General features: G+C 39.6%; 1 protein-coding gene across 4 annotated transcripts in view; it reads left to right on the top strand.

Annotated features, from left to right (window-relative positions):
* The window catches only part of ARIH2 (ariadne RBR E3 ubiquitin protein ligase 2), a 44,528-nt gene that overhangs the window by 7,120 nt on the left and 18,312 nt on the right, over nucleotides 1-19,096 (top strand). For 3 of the 4 annotated variants that reach the window (XM_033132090.1, XM_033132091.1, XM_033132093.1), the window contains exon 4: nucleotides 11,251-11,295. The exons of the other annotated variant lie outside the window; for it this stretch is intronic. In XM_033132090.1, coding sequence (XP_032987981.1) covers nucleotides 11,251-11,295 — 45 coding nt within the window. The remainder of the gene's footprint in view (nucleotides 1-11,250; nucleotides 11,296-19,096) is intronic. 4 annotated transcript variants of the gene reach the window in all.

The raw sequence follows: 19,096 nt of genomic DNA, 5'->3' as shown, positions 1-19,096 counted from the left end.
AAAGGGAAATAACTAAGGTGTGCCATGTGTGATTTCTATGACAGTTGCTTTATCTACTAGTTTAGGGATTTTTTTTTCCCTGGTGGCCAGCAAAGGCTAATACCTAGGATTTAGATACTCAGGGCTTTATCAGCAACAGGCTAGAAGCTGAAAGCTAGAACTTTATTGTGATTCACTCGTAGACATGATTGCAGACTTCCTCTCTTGTGCACAGCAGAAAACCTGAAGAAAGGAGACCCGTTGGAACCGCTGAGTTCGGGATTTCTGCACCACAGCTATAGCAAAGCTGCTGGGACCTCTGTTTCCAGAGAGCGTCTCCCTAGTGGAAAAGAGGAGCAGGTCTCTTCCTCATCATGGACACCTCTCCCTATCTGGTCCACTAGTTTCTTTTGCTTTAATCATATTGTCAGGTTATACGCATTGTTGGTATTTAAAAATTAGAAAAGGAATTGTCAGATGTGCGGCTATGCGTTGGACAGTGTCAGTCGACCGAGTTCATCAGGATAGTTGTATCTGTGCATAGCAATTCTCCGTTGTCAAGCCCTCTGTGCTGACTTTCCTACCCTGCTAGAGACAGCTGAGGGACTGAAGCACCTATCTTTCCTCCTTTTTTCCTTTATTGTAAAATATACATATGTGAAATTTACCGTTTTATATCCTTCCTTACTAGACTGACATATGGTCAGCCCCCTAAAAAAACCTTCTCCTCGTAGAAAGCCCTTCTTACCTCTCAGTACCCTCAGGGCTCCCTTAAAGTCTAGCTTGTGCTTTCCCTGAGCGAGTCTCCTGGAGACCTCCTAGAACACAGTGGTTGTGCCCTCCTTTGGTCTCAGTGCCCAAACGTTACAGCTCATGCATATTAGATCATACACTACAGGCTGACTGCTTTATGTTGTTTTACTTTTTCCACATATTTGTGCATGATCTCTCCAACTAGATTGTTACTTCTTGGAGGGCAGAAACTGCTTTATACCTGCCCTCCCCCATTATTCCTGTCACAGTGCTTCATCTAATTATTCCTGTCCCAATGTTTCATCTAATTACTTGGATACTTGCGGATTTTGCCAACTGTTGATGACAGTAGTTGATGCTATTGGTATGAGCAAGATTTCCTAGTCCCTGCTAGTAGGCGATGTGACATGTATGTGGTTTAAAGTTATGTAGTCTTATGAAAAGCTGTCTATGAACAAAAGCTATCTGAGTTTGAGGAGTGGCTTGAATTTTTCACTGATAACTCATGTCTGTGTTACTCATTTTGTGTGTGCTGGCAGTTGCCTATGGATGAGCCACAGTCTAGCATAAAGTTAGCCTCTTACTGCCTTTTAGAATTTGATGTAAAAAAAATCCCCAATTGTTTGGGACACTGTGCTTTTGGTTTAGTGAGGGCACTTGGTGTGAGAGGGTAACTTCCTGTATGTGTTCTGGGACTGGTCCATTAGTAAGACTGAGAAAGGAAACTGCCCAAAAAAAATCAGATCAAGGCTGAGGACAGACAACAGAAAACGCTTATCTGTTACTGGGGGAAACTGCTGGTGTTCAAATAATGGCGAAACAAGAAGCATTATGTTTAGAATGAGGTATCCTATACAAATGTAGTAGTCATCAGAGATGAGATGATTGCCAAGTGAAGTACTGCGTTGTAGGAGGGAGAAAATCTCTGACACATTTTTTTAGTGATCACGTATGAGTCTTTAAAGAAAACCAAGTTACCTTTTTTACACACTACATTTTTATATGACACTTACATAAAGATTATTGTTACTATAGGTGAGAGAGGTCCTTTCTAGTAATAACAGGCATTTTTACTGCAGTATATGCAGTAGTTAGCTAAGAAGAATTTGTGTCCTTCAGTGAATCCTCTTAGGTTCCCTGAAGCTCATGAGGCATTTGCTATCAAATAGCTGCCCCTCAGGACGGGGTTCAGCCACGGTAGAGCCCTAGACGGAGCCCAGGCTGCTTTCGTTGGTGACAGGCCAGAAGTGTGTGCCACATGGTGTGCTCCTTCTCTCCGCATGTTAGGGGTGTGGGCTGGAGAGGCGGAATGTTGTTCGGCCCCACCCAATTGCTTAAGAAGGGGGAAGAAATAGTTTACTTTCGCCAGATCTAGTCCCTGGAGTACAGTGAACTGTTTGAGCTTTGTGTTGACAGGAGAACCTTGAAGGTGTGGTAGAAGGGCCGTGCAGGTAACAGAAGTCCAGACCCCAGGGTTCCATAAGCATGGGAGTAGGAAAGTTACCTTCTGGGCTGGAGTAGGAGACTGAATGGATAGGCAAAAGGAATAAAGTACGGCGGAGCATGAATGCAGACTGAAGTGTCTTTACCACTGGAAGCAAGGAACAGAGTTTTTAAACTTCAGCGCTGAACTGTGCTGCTCACTTCTCAAACCTCGTATTCCCCGGATAGGATTAGAGAAATAAGCTGGTATTTTCTGTGTTTTTACTACAGTTCTTTTTGCGTTATGAATTGCTGTATTAACTGAAGTAGAGCTGGAAAAATGTTACCTAGAACACGATTCTGCCGCCCTCTTGCTTGAATTTATTTTAAAATCTAGTGTTTGTTACTCAGCAAAATGTGGCTGGAAAATGTCTCAAGGGTCTTCTGTGGATCATTTTTCCCCCTTTGTGGATGAATCATAGTGAATTTTCAGGGCTTCTGATTCAAGTGCAGAAGACTTTATAGTCCCATGTTCAAAACAACCTGATTTCTATGCATTTGTCACTTGTAACGTGAGCAATTGACGTTCTTAACACAAACTACCTTATATTTAGTCTTTTTCTTAAGTGGCATCAAGTTTGTGTATAATACCTGGCAAAGACTTTAATTTTATTTATTAAATTAACTTTTTTATGTCTTGATATAGCTGACTTTTAAGACCATTTTTATTTATATATTAACTAAATAATGGTGTTTTTTTTTTTTATTACTACTCACGGGAAAGTATCTTTAAGCTGGGCATAGTAACACTGAGTGTTTGTGAGCTGAGCAGCTATCCAATTTCTATTTTTACGACCTGATGTCAGTTTTCTTTGCATGCTTGTATCTCAGTAGAATCTAGATTAAATTCCTGTGTTCCAAATAGTTGGTTTTTATTGGGTATGTTGACATACTTCACGATGCTTTATAGTTTGGAAGTCTGATGTGTGTTTTACTCATGTATAAATTTCCTTTTGAAAGGGCAATGAGACATGTCCAGAGTGACATTGAGAATTGTCTACATTCAGCTAGAGCTAACGCTGTCCCCATCTCGCCAGCTTAGGAAGGTTATTGTCATCATTGTGTGCTCACTGTGTACTTGGCACCACACACAACAGCTCACCACCTTCCAGAAAAGAAGCTCTTCATCAGATTCAAGGCCAGCTTCCATTCTGGTCGTTTTATTGTGCTTTTATACTACCTCAGCAACCTTGTAAACCATGTGTAATCAGGGGGTGATTCTAATGCCATACTTGTGTTCTTATGCTGAATTTATTTATATTACATTTTTTTTGGTTGAGCTGTTACTACAATATTAAATATTCATAATTCCATTAACCTAAAATAAAAGTTTTCTTCCTTATAATCCTTCAGGTATTGTCCATATTCATACATAATGTTACTGTGCTGTAATTCATTGCTTCATTCAACCAATATTTAGTGAGTATCTACTATGTGCCAGGTACTGGAGCAATAGCTGTGAACAAAACAGACAAAAATCCCTAGCTTGGTCGGCATTACATTCTAGTAATCATTATGTACATGTATTGTCATGTACATTTGAAACATTTCCTTGTTTTTACTTCATTCTCATAAGTTACTTTAAATGACTGTATAGCCTATACCATCTTATTCTTGAACCAAAACTTGCTCCAGCTTTCCGCATGGGGCATGTCGGTGAGTACTACGTGTTACAGTTGTGGGGCACTGGTTATATTGCTCTGAGCATTTTCGTGGATGTGGCCTTTGTGTGCATTGGGACTTGGCCAGAGCCTGTGCTAGTGGTCAGATGACTGGTTTCCAGTCCCTTTTCTGCATACTTGGGCAAGTTTCTCAACATCTCCAAACTTCAGCGTTCTCATCTATAAAATGATGATAATATCTCCTTCACAGCTTTAAAATGAAGTAATGCATGCCAAGTGCCTGGCACATGAGTGTGCAAATGCTTGATCACAGTGGAGGCAGGGCAAGAGCAGAACAGTGGGAATGTTGCTCTCACGTGTTTGCTGTGGTTTCTTCAAAGCACCTTAGGATTGTGTGCTTTGAGTCACAGGGTAGGAGCCACATGGAGGAAGGTTCTGCGTGACATGTTGACTGATGCCTAAGTATGCATGTAGTAGTTGGGTTGTGTACTTTGGATTCCTTTGCTTTTATCAGAAGCATCTGGGGCCCGCTGATAGGAAAAGTAAAAATAACAAAATGAATGTTGAATTAGGATCGGGAAAAGGATACAGGGTCATATAGCCTGTCGTTTTTACATTTCTGGTTGACTACTGTGTTTGGGCTGTGACCGCATTGACAGCTCTATGTAATGAAGTGTTTAGTTGATTTCAGGGGTCTTTGTTGTTGAGGCGCCCCCCCAATTTAATTTTTGCTCTGTCCCAATATCTCTCTCTCTCTCTCCCTCTCTTCCTCTCTCTCTCTCTCTCTCTCTCTCTCTCTCTCTCTCTCTCCCCCCCCCCCCCCTCCCCCTCTCCCTCTCCCTCTCCCCCTCCTTTTCTTTGTCCCTACTACTCTACGAAAAATTTAAAGGTTTAGATTTTTCTGTCCAAAAGAGTGAAGAGTTGTAGGAAAGATTTGAGAAAGGTACAGAGTAAGATAGCAGGAAGTTTCTTATGTTGTTCCTCCTGAAATATGTCTGCCCTGTGGCTTGATTACTTAATCTGACATGAGTTTTCAGAATTTGTAGCTTAGGTTGTGTTCCCTTTTCTCTGAACTATCACAAATCTTTATAAACATGAAATGGTTTTACGTGATAACCACAAGTTATCAACCATAAATTAGAGACAATACAGGTGGGATGAGGGAGAGGTTTGTTTGGAGATTTTAACAGGAGAACAGAGCTGTTCTTAAAATCGTGAACATAGAGTGGCCCCTGTATCTGGGAAAGTTGCTCTCTTTGACTAGCAGTTTCTTTCCTGGCCAGTATATGCTCTACCCAACTCATTTATCCCTTATTGTAAGCTTTTCCCAGTCTTTTAAATGCTCTCATCATCGTTTTCCAGAGTCTGCAGATAGCCTTGCCTCCTGTTGCTCCAAAATAACTGCAATGCCATCAAACCTAGCTTCCTGGATTCTCTATCTTAATTGGTGATACCACCATTCACCAAGCTGGAAACTGAAGATTTACCCTTGACTCCCTTTTCCCATGAAGCCCTCCTTGATCCCCAGGCAGAATCAGATACTCTTGTCTCTGTAGCACTGTATGCATGTTTCTTGGTATGTACTTGTGCTGATTGGAAATTAGTTGTTTGTAAACTTGAACTCTTTGAGATAGAGGTCCACTTTTTTTTTTTTTGTATAATAGCACCTAGAAAAATGCCTGGTTATTTTTTTGTTTTCAGTAAGTGTTGCTTATTAATCTGATTGTGTAAGTCCAGTCAACAAATGCAAACTTTGAGAATTAACCCCAAAGCTCTATTTTTGTATGTTCCCATTTGCAAATAGAGGACATGCTCGTCAAAGGGCTTCCATGAAGCCAGCTGATTTCTAAGTTGAGACAGGATATTACCCAATGGATGTGTGGTTCCCACTGTGGGTGCATCTCAGAATTAGTTTCAGCATTTCTCATACAGCAGCCTAACCTTCGTGCAGACGTAATGAAATGTCTCTAATGGAACTCAGGGGTGAAGCAAGGTATTTTCCATTATATTCACGTGGAAGTACAAAAAAACTGAAATGATTCAGGTTATGGAAGAGAGGAGAGAGGAGTGCGTCCTTTCTTTGGTGGCTGAAAGGATGTGCCCACCATTCAGTGGACTGGTTTTGTAACCGGGGGTGGGGGGAGGTGGGGGGGTAGGATAGCCACTGCCCAGCTATACTTTCAAGTTGGATAGGTTTCCAGTAATATTTTTGATGTCTAAATGTAACTCCATATTTCATTGATTGTCAAGATGAAAGTGGGTTCTTATGTGCACGTTGATAATACGAGTAAGTAGCTGTAAAAATGACTAATGGTGTCTGCAATCATAAATACAGTGTGAATGTTTTAAAAGTTTAGAATTTTATGACACTTGTAGTAGAGCACATCGAATTTTTTGGCTAGCTTATATTTATATTGGCTTCTACCTCAAGCTGGTTGGCCGCCCTCACATACCTTTGTCCCCCTCCATTTGTTTTTGTTTGTTTGGTGTTCAGATGTCTTTAGCAGTTTTATTTGTAATAGCCAAAAACTGGAAACAATCCAAATATCCACAAACAGATAAACAAACAAACAATGGAATGCCTGTAGAACAACATACTTAGCATTATAAAAAGAGTGAACTGCTCATATAAGCATCATTGATAAATCTCAAAATAACTGTGCTGCATGAGGGATTCCAGGGGAGCAAAGAGTAAATACTTTATGATTTCAATCATATAAAATTCTGGAAAATGCCAAATCTGTTGTAAAGGACAGTAAATCAGTGGTTGGTTGCCTGGAGAGTTGGGGAGGGCAGGGAGAGAGAGTTATTGAAGAACATGAGGTAAATATGGGGTGCTCCTCCATTTTTAAATACCATGAAAATGAAAGTAAAGGCACATATATGTTATAAACTCATAACAACAGAGAACAGGTTGGGGTCACATGTGGGGACATCATTGCACACGGGAGCCAGTTTGTCCAGCAGATCTTTGAAGAGGCTGTGGGCTCTGATTTGACTTACAAGGGCTAGAAGAGAGAAGTGTGCTTCACAGGGGGGAATTAATTAATGGTCTGTGTAGAACACTCAGCCTGGCACCCACTTTGTCTTTAAGCAAAATAATCTGCTTATTTTTACGAAATTGAATAAAGAGGGAGAAATAGGGCCCTTAGAAAACGTGAGATTTAGGCTGACCTCGTTGGTCATTTGGGTGGCCCTTGCGTCTTAAGAAATAGCTGCTTCTGATCGCTCTAAAGCAAAGCCTGTCGATTGACGGGCTCTGTCCATGTACACAGAGGTAGGATTCGTTTTTCTGATACACACGCCTCCCCCTGCCTTTTAAAATTGTAATATTCACCTAAAATTAAACATTTTAAAGTATACAATTCAGTGGCATTTAGTACAGTCACAGTGTTGTGCAACCATCATCTTCATCTAGTTCTAAAACATTTTCATTACCCCGGAAGGAAACCTGGCACCCATTAAGCATTTACTCTCCACTCCTCTCAGCACCTGGCAACCACTAATCTGCTTTCTGTTTCTATGGATTTATCTATTCTACATATGTTATATAAATTATGCAATATATGACCTTTTATGTCTGGTTGATTTCACTTTGCATGTTTTTGAGGTTTATCCAAGTTGTAGCCTGTATCAGTACTTCATTCTTTTTTCTTTTTTTCTTTTTGGTGACCCTTCATTTTTTAATGTGAATAGCTAATCAAGAATCACCAGACAGTTGAGGAAAATATGCAGAATAAAAGAGAAACAGAAAAATTGGCCTTAGCTGAAACAGAGCAGTAGATAATTTTGCTTGTTTTTAAAAGCACACTATTTAGTATTCTCCAAGATATTCAAGAAGATGTGGCATCCGTAAAATAATCAGATGCCATCAGGAAGAAACAATCAAAATAAAAAGATATTGTGGAGATGAATTATGGGTTTGCCAAGTTAGAAAAGATTCTGTAGATAGAAGATAAAATCAAGAAAATCTCTCAGAACAAAGCCAAAATACAGGAAAGTATATATACATATATGCATATATGAACATATATATACATATATACATATATATGTGAAAAAAGAGGCAGAGTCTCAATCTAAAGATCTAACATCTACTAGAATTTCTGGAAAATGAGAACAAAGTATTGAAAGGAGTAAAACACTAAAAAGTATAAGAAGAAAATTTCCAGGAGCTAAAGAGAGGAGCAGTCTTCGTATTGAAAGGGTCTACCCATTGCCCAGAATAATAAAGACCCACTGCTGCAGTTGTCACTGTGATGTTTCAGAAAAACATGGATAGACAGAAGAGTTTCCATAAAGATATACCAAGTCATCTAAGAGAAATGGGAACCAGACGTCTCATCAGCAACAGTGACAACCAGAAGACAATGCAGCAAGTCTTCAAAGTCCTGAGGGAAAATGGTTTTACACCTAAAGTGCAAAATAAAATCATTTCCAGGCGTTTAAGGACTTCCAAAATTTACTTCCCTTGTACCTTTTATGATGTAGTTATTTGCAGATGAGAATAGGAAAAAGAGGAAAAGAAAGAATTCAAGAAATGGATGAACTAATTCAGTAGAACACAGAAAAGTCTCACCAGGCCTACAAAGCAGTCAGCCCACATTTGAACAGAATTTTGGTGAGATCCAAGAACAGTTTCTTTAGGACTAGGAATGGGGTGGATTCCAAGCAATAAGTAGAATGAAGAAGCTGGAAGATAGTTGTGATACGGTGAAGAAACCATAGAACTCTTTACGAGGGAATTAGAATTCCCACACAAAGCAGAAAAACTACACTCAAAATCACAAGCCAAATGTAAAGCAAAACACACGTGACACAAGTGTGAGTAATTGACAATGTATTCATGCCTAACGTAGGAGCGTTCTCTGAGTGGCCCAAGAGTAGTAACATGGGAAGCACAAGGAAGAAAAATGCAATTCTGATCCGGGAAACAATGTCGTAAAAATATAAAGGTTAACGGACAGAGGATTAAATAGTGATTTAAACACTAGAAAGCTGGGCTTGGAAGGGAGAGGTAGGGAGTGGTGTAAGTAAACTAAGTCTGGTGGAGAACTATGGACGTACTCAGCGATGTAGAAACAACCAGAAGAACCTAGACAAATGGCTGATAGAGATTTCTCCTGAGTGGGAAGACGGGGAGGGTGATGGTCTGGGTGGGGGATGGGCTGGTAGGTGGTGTTCTTTTTCATCCAAGTGCTTTTTATGAACGCTTTGATTTTCTTCATTCATTGGTAATTGGGATAGGTTAAGAATTTGTTGGTTCCCAATAAACAAATGTTTCCTGCTGCTTTCTGTTGTTTTAACTTTTAGGCAGACACTAAGAGATAGGGGGAAAGTAGTTTAACCTCTACCATAAAATAACTTAAAGATCTCTTTGCCTTTAGTTTCTGCCCCTCCTTTTTTAGAATGGTGAAAGAGGAGGTATAAATTAATAAAACTTTTTCTGCTATTTCATAGTTTTCTGATACATCCACTAAAAGCATCACTTTGATTATCTTGCTGTGTTGAAAAACTTAAAGTAGCTTCTCCAGACTCCAGCCTGCAGTCCTTCCTCTGGCTCCTCTCCCTAACCCAGGTTTGATTTTTGCCTCCTGTCAGCATGTGTCCTCCTGCAACCCTCAGAAGACCTCTTGGCCCTGCATCCTTTTTTTTTTTTTTTAAAACCTTCCTCTGAGGAGCTGTGTCTGGGCTCTTCCTGAGTCCCCTGAGAGCTTGGGAGACCTCGGTGCCTGCCAGGGCTGTGGAGGTGGATGTGGCTGGGCAGTGATTTGAGACCAGACCAGAGATGACGACGAGCAGAGGGTCGTGGTAGCATCTGGAACCTAGTACTGGCACAGGCGTTGTTCCAGGTGCCTGGGTGTGGCAGAGAAGGAAATCGTTTTTAAAAATCTCCACCCTCAAGGAGTTTCCATTATAATGGAGTTTTACATAAACAGAAAGGTTATAAAAATAGTGCTATATGTTTTGAACATAGCTAAGGACAGCAGTCAGTAGCTCTGTCTTTGAAACATGCTATTGGAACCTGTGGCTTTGTCAGAAAGATCTGTTAGCCTCTTAGGTGTCCTCTGGAAAAGATGGGCCAGGATGGTGCTGCCGAGATGGTCTTTGGTATTCCCTCTCCTTTGCCTCTTCACAGCAGCAGTAGCTGGAAGAGACAGAACATTGATTGTAATCATTTTTGGACAAGATGGGCTGTAGCTGCAGGAACATGGTAGGAGACCTGGCCTTTAGCCCTACTATGTGCAGTTCATTAGCTATCAACTCTTGTCTGCATTTGTTTTGGTTGTGGTTACTGGACATGACCTTAGTTTGTAGAAATGGTGGTCATCCTGCCTATATGGCATCCCCCTAGCAAACTTAGAATTTTAGAAGGGGCTGTAACCAGCCTTTTGTACTAAGCACTTCCCAAAGGCTTTTCATTGAAATGCCCCCTAAAAGATCTGCTGGCGGGGCTTTACTTCACAATAATCTTAGGGGGCAGGGGATAGCTGAGGTACAGACACAGTGGGCCTGGCCAGGAGGTGATGTTGGAGCGGGGTGATGGATCCATGGGTTTCATTACTCTTCACTGTTGGAGATGCTTGGAATTTTTCATAATTGAAAAAAAAAGTACCCTCATGGTCAAAGAATGATGACTTTCATATTTTTGCTTTACTATATTTTGCATAAAAAACTTCATTACAGTGAGGTCTTGGGTTTTTTGGTATTGATTTTAATGATCAGAGACCATAACGGGACTGAATTAAAGTTAGACTGGAGAGAAATTTTCAAATTTGTGGTTTATTAATCAGATTTTTTAAAAACATGTATAACATGTGGGTGCCTCGATTACAAGTCAGCCCTTTCTCCGGGGAGAGCTTCAGAGAAAAAGTGAAAGGAAACAAAGAGAGAGCTGACCTTTTAGAGGCTGAGAGTATGTAGGTGTGAAGTATAAGAGAGGTGAAGGCCTACCACTTATATTAGACTTCAGGGGTGAGCCTTGCTTAAGATCAGAGGCCCCCTGGAACCCCACTACCACTACCGTCACTGCTGATTTTGCCTCATTCTAGGCTGTTGTTCACCTGCTCTTTTGTCTCTGTGCTTTAACCTTGTTTCTTCTTATCCCTCCAGTACCTTCTCACCCCCCGCCCCCCTGAGACCTGAATCCATCCATCTTGATCTTGTGAGGCTAGTTTTCCTGTATCGTGGCCCTTTCTACCCGAGCCCCAGAAGCTGGCCCGCAGGTCACTCCGTCCCTTGATCTCTGCTGTGTAGTGAATGACCACTAGTGTTAGCAAGTGTCATTGGACCACAAAGTGGCCTAACACAGGCTGAGGCATGGAGACCCATTCGTGTAGCCTTAAAAGATTGCAGGCAGTTGGCAAGTAAGAATTCTAAATAAAAATTGAAACTACCACCTGTATTTTTTCAGGCCGTTGATGCTCACTGCCATCAGCTGCACCCTCCTGTGGCACCGGTAAGTGTGGGCCGGGCTGCTGACAGTCTTGGCGGGCTGCTGGATTTCTTTTCTCGGGGGGATCTGTTTGCAAGCTGTGCTGTTGTTCACTTGTCCCTGAGGGCTGGACAGCGCGAACCAGCTATAGGAGACTAAAGAGAAGAAGAAGCAACCGACCGTGCTCGTGGTTTCCTTGGGGACCTGTTGTCGGAAGCAGAGGCTGTTCAGTATGTGCCCTGATCCTTACAGAAAGTTAGCATGCTCTCTGCACTGTTTTGAATAGTGGACATATATTAGCCAAGTGATGGCAAGTAACAACTGTTAAATTTACTGAAATTCTTAAAACATTTTCTTCAAAGACAGAGGTTGGCTTGGCTGTGTAGTAGACAGGGTCCAGAATGGCGTGTGTACCTACCGATTCCTTCAGTAGCAGGATTTATCTCCTTCTGGAATTTTAAGTGCTGTGTGGTCAGGGGATCAAGAAATGTTTGCTCTAATGATTAATACAAAAGTTTGATAGAGACTTACTTGAATTTGGGGAGGGCAGGTGGAGGGTAAGGGTTTGGTGGAAACCAGAGAAGAAATTTGTGGCTTGTTTACTAACAAACTTCAGGTGGACTTGGGGGACCTGTGATTTGAAAAATTATTTTACCACAGTCTGTTTTCTGCTTAGGGACCTAATGAAAAGAGAGACACAATAAGTTGAAACATAGAATGAGACAGCAAGTCATAGTAGAAACTGCTAACCAAGTTGCTAACGTAGAAACTGATAACCAAGTCGCTGCTGCAGTTGGCTTATCCAAGCTCCTGAAATCCTGCAGCTGTCTCCTGGTAATGAGTGGCTCAGAGGCCACACAGATGCTGAAGTTTTATCTTGCCAAGATGGTCTCCATTCCCAGCTGACAGTTTGATGTTTACACTATTTCGTTTCTATAGTCTCTGAAGTCCTGAGATCATAGGAGAAAGTGCCTCCAGAATATCTAATGAAACGCTGAGGCAGTCGACTCGTGCGCTGTTAACCATGTCAGTAACGGCTTGCTGGAAGCAGTGCTGAAGCAGATACACTTAGCATCATTGGCCCATATCCTGCATTTCCCCGGGTCGCCACCCCCCACCCTCCCAAGCCTTACTTAGGACACAAGGATAGAATTGTGTGGCACATTTACTGCGTTCTTTATAAAAATAAAATAAAAACTGAAAGGAAAACTTGATTCCCCAGCAACAGTCTTCTTCTTTAGGTGTCTATGCATAGGTGAACATATTTTGAGGACCTGTATCAGAGAAGTATCTTTTGTGTCTACCCCAAACACAGAACATAGAGGATGACGTAAGATGTTTGCATGCAACCTTTGAGAAATACTGTGGAACAGCAGCAAAGTGCTTTTTGACATGCACGTAGCTAAGTGCTTCCTGAAATAAAGATCTGTGAACATCTGAGGGTACTGAGATTGTAAATGCAATAGCAAACCAAAGCTAGATTGGATTGGTCATGCAGAGTGGTATCCAGGGGAAATGGCAGCAGGTGACCCCACAGTCCTTTCAAGCTGGACGGAAAGCTCCCTCAGAGGCTTCTGACCCATTGTGGGTCAGGTTTGGGGGCACAGAAGATGGGCTGCACTTGGCCTCTGCTCTGACCCTTTCTTTGACTCTGTGAAAGCCTTCTCTGGACCAGAGACCTGAGGGCATCCTTCAGTCTTTGATGAACTTTATACAGATAACCCCCATATAACATGGTTGTTAGGTTCCTAAAAATGCCGTTATGTGAATCTGTGTTATGTGGAACAGAACTAGTACGAAAAGGGGTTAGGTTCCAAAAATTTAAAAAACATACTATTATATTTTTATAATTAAGAGAAATATCTTTATTAAAACAATTTTCACCAAAAGTATAACATATTAATATGTATTAAATAATGTTTTCTTCGCCATCACTACTAAGCACCATTAACCGAGGGCGTTTTCTTTTTGACGAGATATCTTCATCCTCTGAACTTAATACTCCATGAACAAAATGGATTTAAAATTCTAACAAATTTTTAAATTCTGCAGTCAAATCTGAAAGGACATCCACGCTCAAATGAAAAATTTCAAATGAGGTATCTTTTGCTCTTAAAAGCTCTTACTACGCTCCGTGTTGTTCGGGGATTTCTCTAATTCTCAAACCGTGTGAGAGCGCAACCGTGTTCTAGGATGCCGTGTTGTACGAGGGTTTTCCCCAATTCTCGAACCATGTTAGAGCGAAACCGTGTTATAGAAGTGCCGTGTTATACGGGGGTTGCCTGTACCACTTCTCACCCTCCCTTCCGCACCTTGATCAGTCACACTCCCTTTCCCAGCTTCCAGGAAAAGTGAGAGAGGGATTCTTTGGGGCTTATAGTCGCACTGACCAAGGATTAGGATGGATGTGATTTCTCAGGGACAAGCCAGGGAATCAGAAGAGGGCAGGCCTGAGAGCTTGTGGAACAGCAACATTTAAGGAGCTGACAGACTAGACTGGGAGGAGAGCATCCGGCGGAGCAGTAAGGCGAGATCTGGGAGGGCGAGCGTGTCGTGAAGTTACCAGCATTACAGATGCATGTGAGACTTTCCATCTACTTATGCCAAAATGCATGTTGTCATATAATCAGTTTAACCTGCTCAAAACTCCTTTGAGTTTTTCCTTTTGAGGAGTAAGTAAAAGGTCAAAGTGAACTATTTGATGCAGTTTGTTTACTGTGACATTTGTTTATGCAAGTGATTGTCATTGAATTAAATTTGACAAACGTTCCCCCTGACTTCTGTTATGAAAAATTTAAAACATTCAAAGAAGTTTAAAGAATTGCACAGTGAGCAACCATATACTTATCATCTAGATTATACAATTTCTGACCTTTGCTACGTACACTTTATCATATATCCACCAATCTATTTTTATGTAGCTTTATTGAAGTGTTATTTACATTTCATAAAGTTCGCTCATTTTAAAGTATACCATTAGATGATTTTTAGTAAAGTTATACAACTGTGCATCCATCAGCACAATTTGAGTTACAGGACATATTAATCACCCAGAGTTCCCTTGTGTTTATTTGTAGTCAGTCCCCACTCCCAGCCCTAGGCAACTACTGATCATTTTTCTTTCTGTAGTTTTGCCTTTTCTAGAAATTTCATATAAATGGAATCGTACAATATGTAGTCTTTTGTGTCTAGCTTCTTAGCATAATGTTATTGAGATTCAACCATGTTGTATCAGGTCAGTAGTGCTTTCCTTTTTATTGCTGAATAATGATTTTCCATTTTATGGATGTACCACATTTTGTTTATCCATTCATTCATTAGTTGATGGACATTGGGTTGTTTCCAATTTTGGGCTGTTACGAAATATGCTGCTGTGACCATTCATGTCCAGGACTTTATATGGACATGTGTTTTCATTTCTTTTGGGTAGACGTCTAGGAGTGGGATTGCTGGGTCAGATGGGAAGAGTATGTTTAGCATTTTAAGAAACGGCCAAACTGTTTCCCTAGGCGACTCTACTATTTGCCATTCCCACCGGCATTACTGATGGGTTCCCATCTCTCCACATCCTTCCTAACACTTGGTATTGTCAGTCTTTCGGGTTATAATCATTGTAGTGAGTGTGAAAGTGGCATGTTGTGGTTTAATTTGTATTTCCCTAATGAGGAATGATTGAGGCTCTTTTCTTGTGCTTATTTGTCATACTTCTATTTGGTGAAGTGCCCAGTCTTTTGCCCATTTTTAAAAATTGGTTGTTCATCTTACTATTGAGTTGCATGAGTTCTTTATATATTCTAAATTAAGTCCTTTATCAAAAAAATGACTAGCAATTATTTTCTCCCAGTCTGTGGCTTGTCTCTTCCATTTTCTTGATAATGCCTTTGAAGAGTAAAAGTAATTTTGATGAAAGCCAATTTATCCATTTTTCTTTTAAGGTTTGTGCTTTTGTTGTCACATCTGAGAAATCTTTGCCTAAACCAAGGTTGCAAAAATTTTCTCCTAGTAGTTTTATAGTTTTCAGTTTTACGTTTATATCTGTGAACTATTTTGAGTTAATTTTTGCGTGGTATGAAGTGTCTCTGTTCTATGTTTTGTTTGTTTGTTTTGTATAATGATTACTTATTCCAGAACCATTTGTTGAAAAGACTGTCCCATCCTCCATTGAGTTACTTTGGCACCTGTTTAAAATTAACCATAAATAGAAGTTTACTTCTAGACTCTGTTTCATTGATCTATATGCCTTGTCCTTAAGCCACTATGCCACTGTCTTGATTACTGTAGCTTTATAGCAAGTGTTGAAGTCAGATGGTATAAGTCCTCTAACTTTGCTCTTTCAAGATTGCTTTGGATATTCTGGATTCTTTACATTTCTGCAGATTTTTAGGATCAACTATTAATTTGTACAAAAAAAACCCAACAACATTGCTTTGATTTTGTTTAATTTTTGATTGCTGTGTTCAGTCTATAGCTGTGTTATCCAGTATGGTAGCTATGACTACATGTAGCGTTGGGCATTTGAAATATGGCCAGTTTTAATTGGTATGTACTATATTTCTGTAATAATACAATGGACTTTGAAGACTTAGATTTAAAAAGGATGTCAGATAACTCATTAATTTTGTTGTGGATTACATATTGAAATAATATTTTAGATATTTGGAGTTAAATAAAATATATTATTAAACTACATTTTACCTGTTTAAAATTTTAGTTATTTGTTTGCTGCTGTATAGATATACATTTGATTTATGTATATCGATCTTATATTTTGTTACCTTACTAAATTTATTTCTTCTAGAAGTAGTTTTGCAGATTCTTTTAGGATTTTCTTTATAAACAGTCATTTTATGTAGGAATAGAGACAGATTTGTTTTTTCCTTTCCAATCTTTTATTAATTTTTATTTTATGTCTTTTTCCCCCTTGCCTTACTGCCCTGGCTGGGGCTTCCAATATTATGTTAAAAAAGACGGTGAGATTGGTTATCCATTTTTCTGATATTAGCATTCACTACGTCATCATTGAGTGTATTTTTCATAGATAACCTATATTAGATTCAGGCAGTTTACTTTTCTTCCTAATTTGATGAGAATTTTTATCTTGAATGAATATTGAATTCTGTCAGATGGATTTTCTGTGTCTACTGAAATGATTATTTGTTCCCCACCCCCGATTTATTTTGTTAATTTGATGAATTACTTTTAAGAATTTTCAAATGTTAAATCAGCTCTCCATTCATGGGATAAATGTCACTTGATTATGATGCATTGTCCTTTTTCTATAATGCTGGATTTAATTTGCTAAAATAGATTGATTTTTGTTTCTATAGTCAAGGAATATTGGTCTGTAATCTGTTTGTTACATTTTTGTCAGATTTTTGTATCAAGGCTATGTTTACCTCATAAAATGGCTTTGGAAGAAGTATTCATTTTTCCTCTAGTTTCCGAAAGTGTTTGTGTAAGATTAGTATTGATAGAATTCACCAGTAAAAACTTCTGGGTCTGGAATTTTATGAGAAAATTTTTGATCATGAATTCAATGTTTTTAATAGATACAGAGCTGTTCAGTTATTCTTTTTAATTTTATTTCAGTTTTGGTAAATATTTTTCAAGGAACTTGTCAATGTCATCTGCGATATCAAATTTATTAGATTATTCATAATATTCCCTTATTTTCCTTTTAATATCTGTAAGATTTGTAGGGATAGTCCCTGTTATTGGTAACTTGTATTCTCTTTTTTTCTTAATTGTTCTAGCTAAAGTTTTTATCAACTTTGTTGATCTTTTTAAAGAATCAACTTCTGGACTTTGTTAATTTCCACTATTACTTGGTTTGGATTTTATTTCTGTTGTTATTTTCACTTGCTTTGAGTTTAGTCATCTTTTTCTAGCTTCTTAAGATGGGCCCTTATGTCATTGATTTTTGGACCTTTTCTAGTGTAAACATTTACAGTTGTCAATTTTCTTCTAGGCATTATGTTAGCTGCATCTCACAAATTTTACTATGTGGTATTTTTGTTACCATTCACTTCAAAACGTTGTCTATTTCCTCTTTGATTTCTTCTTTGACACACAGGTTTTACAAAAGTATATTCTTCAATTTCCAAATATTTGCTACAAAGAAGGGCATTCTTGACAGAACAGTTAGGGAAATGCACGGGGATGCTGGAATCACTGGGTGTAATGATGGACTCTAGTGGGTGTGGCTCAGCGGTGGGTCCTGTTGACTCTTCCCTAAGGGCTTATTTAAGGTTTGTCTGTGGGCACTGGAGGGCAGTGATGGGTTTGTAACAGGGTGGGAACTGAACCTGGCAAGATGTAAGAGCTCTGTAAGAGCTCTGTAAGAATTGTCTATTATTGTCCTGCTGGGTCAGGCCTTCAGGAAGCTTCATCCTAAGGATTGTGGAGTGGGGGGGTCCAGATAGCAGTCAGGCATGTAAATAGATATAAGGTGCCTCTCTGCTGTCCAGGTGATCAGTGAGGCTCTTCTGATGGAAGTGCTTAGAAAGGCAGGGCTGAGATTGGGCAGTGGAGAGGTAGTGATGGGCGAGGGGGAAGTGGTAAGAAGAGTCAGACATGGAGTGAGACAAAAGGCTAAGGGTGCTAGCTTGCAAGGTGTGAGAGTATGGTGCCCCCAGTGCCAGACTGGGCATACAGAAGGAAGAGCACATTTAGATACAGTCATATTTTGGAAATATTGCAGGTTCCAGGTAATACAATAAAGCGAATATCGCAATACAGTGTGTCACACATTTTTTTGTTTCCCAGTGCATATAAAAGTTATGTTTATACTATACTGTAGTATATTAAGTGTGCACTAGCATTATGTCTTAAAAAATGTACATATCTTAGTTGAAAAATACTTTATTGTTGAAGATACTAACCATTGTCTGAAAAATGGCTCCAGTAGACTTGCTCGACACAGGATTGCCACAAACATTCAATTTGTAAAAAATGTATTGTCTGTATAGCGCAATAAAACAAGATATGCCCAACCCAAACAGGTGCCGTAAGAGACTCATCACAAAGACCAAGAGGGCTATTAAGGCAGAGGGAATGTGACAGATTCTACCAATGAAATAAAGCATGAGAAATGTTTGTTGAATTTGACAAAAGGAAGTTTATATTGCCTGGTGTATACGTATAAAGGATACCTTCGTATATCCACTGTCAGCAGTTCTGAATAGATTAAAATTCAGCAATTGAACCAACATTTTGTCAAATTATGAACCAAATTGAATTAAAATCAGAAATAACTTATGGATTTTTTTTGTTTCTGTTTTTGGCAGGTGCACTAACTTTCTAAAGTACATAAATTATCAAACATGATTCTTGAGACTAGATTTAAGATGTAATTTAACATGATTGGGGGGGTACGGGATAGGAAAACAGCTTATCTTTGCTATTGAGAGTCTTTGTTTAAATTCATTGTAACTGTCCTTGACTCATGATCTTGTGAAAGTCCAAAGTGGCTGTCAAAGACAGGTCCCACCAGCTCAGGGTTTGCAGTGGAGGAAGGGGTAAAACTTGTAGGTATGCTAGAAGTAGTTACCCCTATTCCTACTGAGAGGGGCTCTCTTTGGCCCCTGAGATGGAGAAAATGGTGGCCTCTATGATTCTGTCTCTCTGAGTAAAGGCTCAGATTAGTCTGTGAGTAATTACCTTGGGATTGATTATATGTTTTTATAAAGAAACTTGCTAGTTTTTACTGTGTTTCCCTGAAAATAAGACCTAGCTGGACAGTCAGCTGCAGTGTGTCTTTTGGAGCAAAAATTAATATAAGATCGGGTCTTATAGTAAAATAAGACCGGATCTTATATTAATTTTT

This window comes from Rhinolophus ferrumequinum, chromosome 17, assembly GCF_004115265.2.
Source record: "Rhinolophus ferrumequinum isolate MPI-CBG mRhiFer1 chromosome 17, mRhiFer1_v1.p, whole genome shotgun sequence".
Lineage (NCBI taxonomy): Eukaryota > Metazoa > Chordata > Mammalia > Chiroptera > Rhinolophidae > Rhinolophus > Rhinolophus ferrumequinum.
This window is presented reverse-complemented; position numbering and strand designations above follow the sequence as displayed.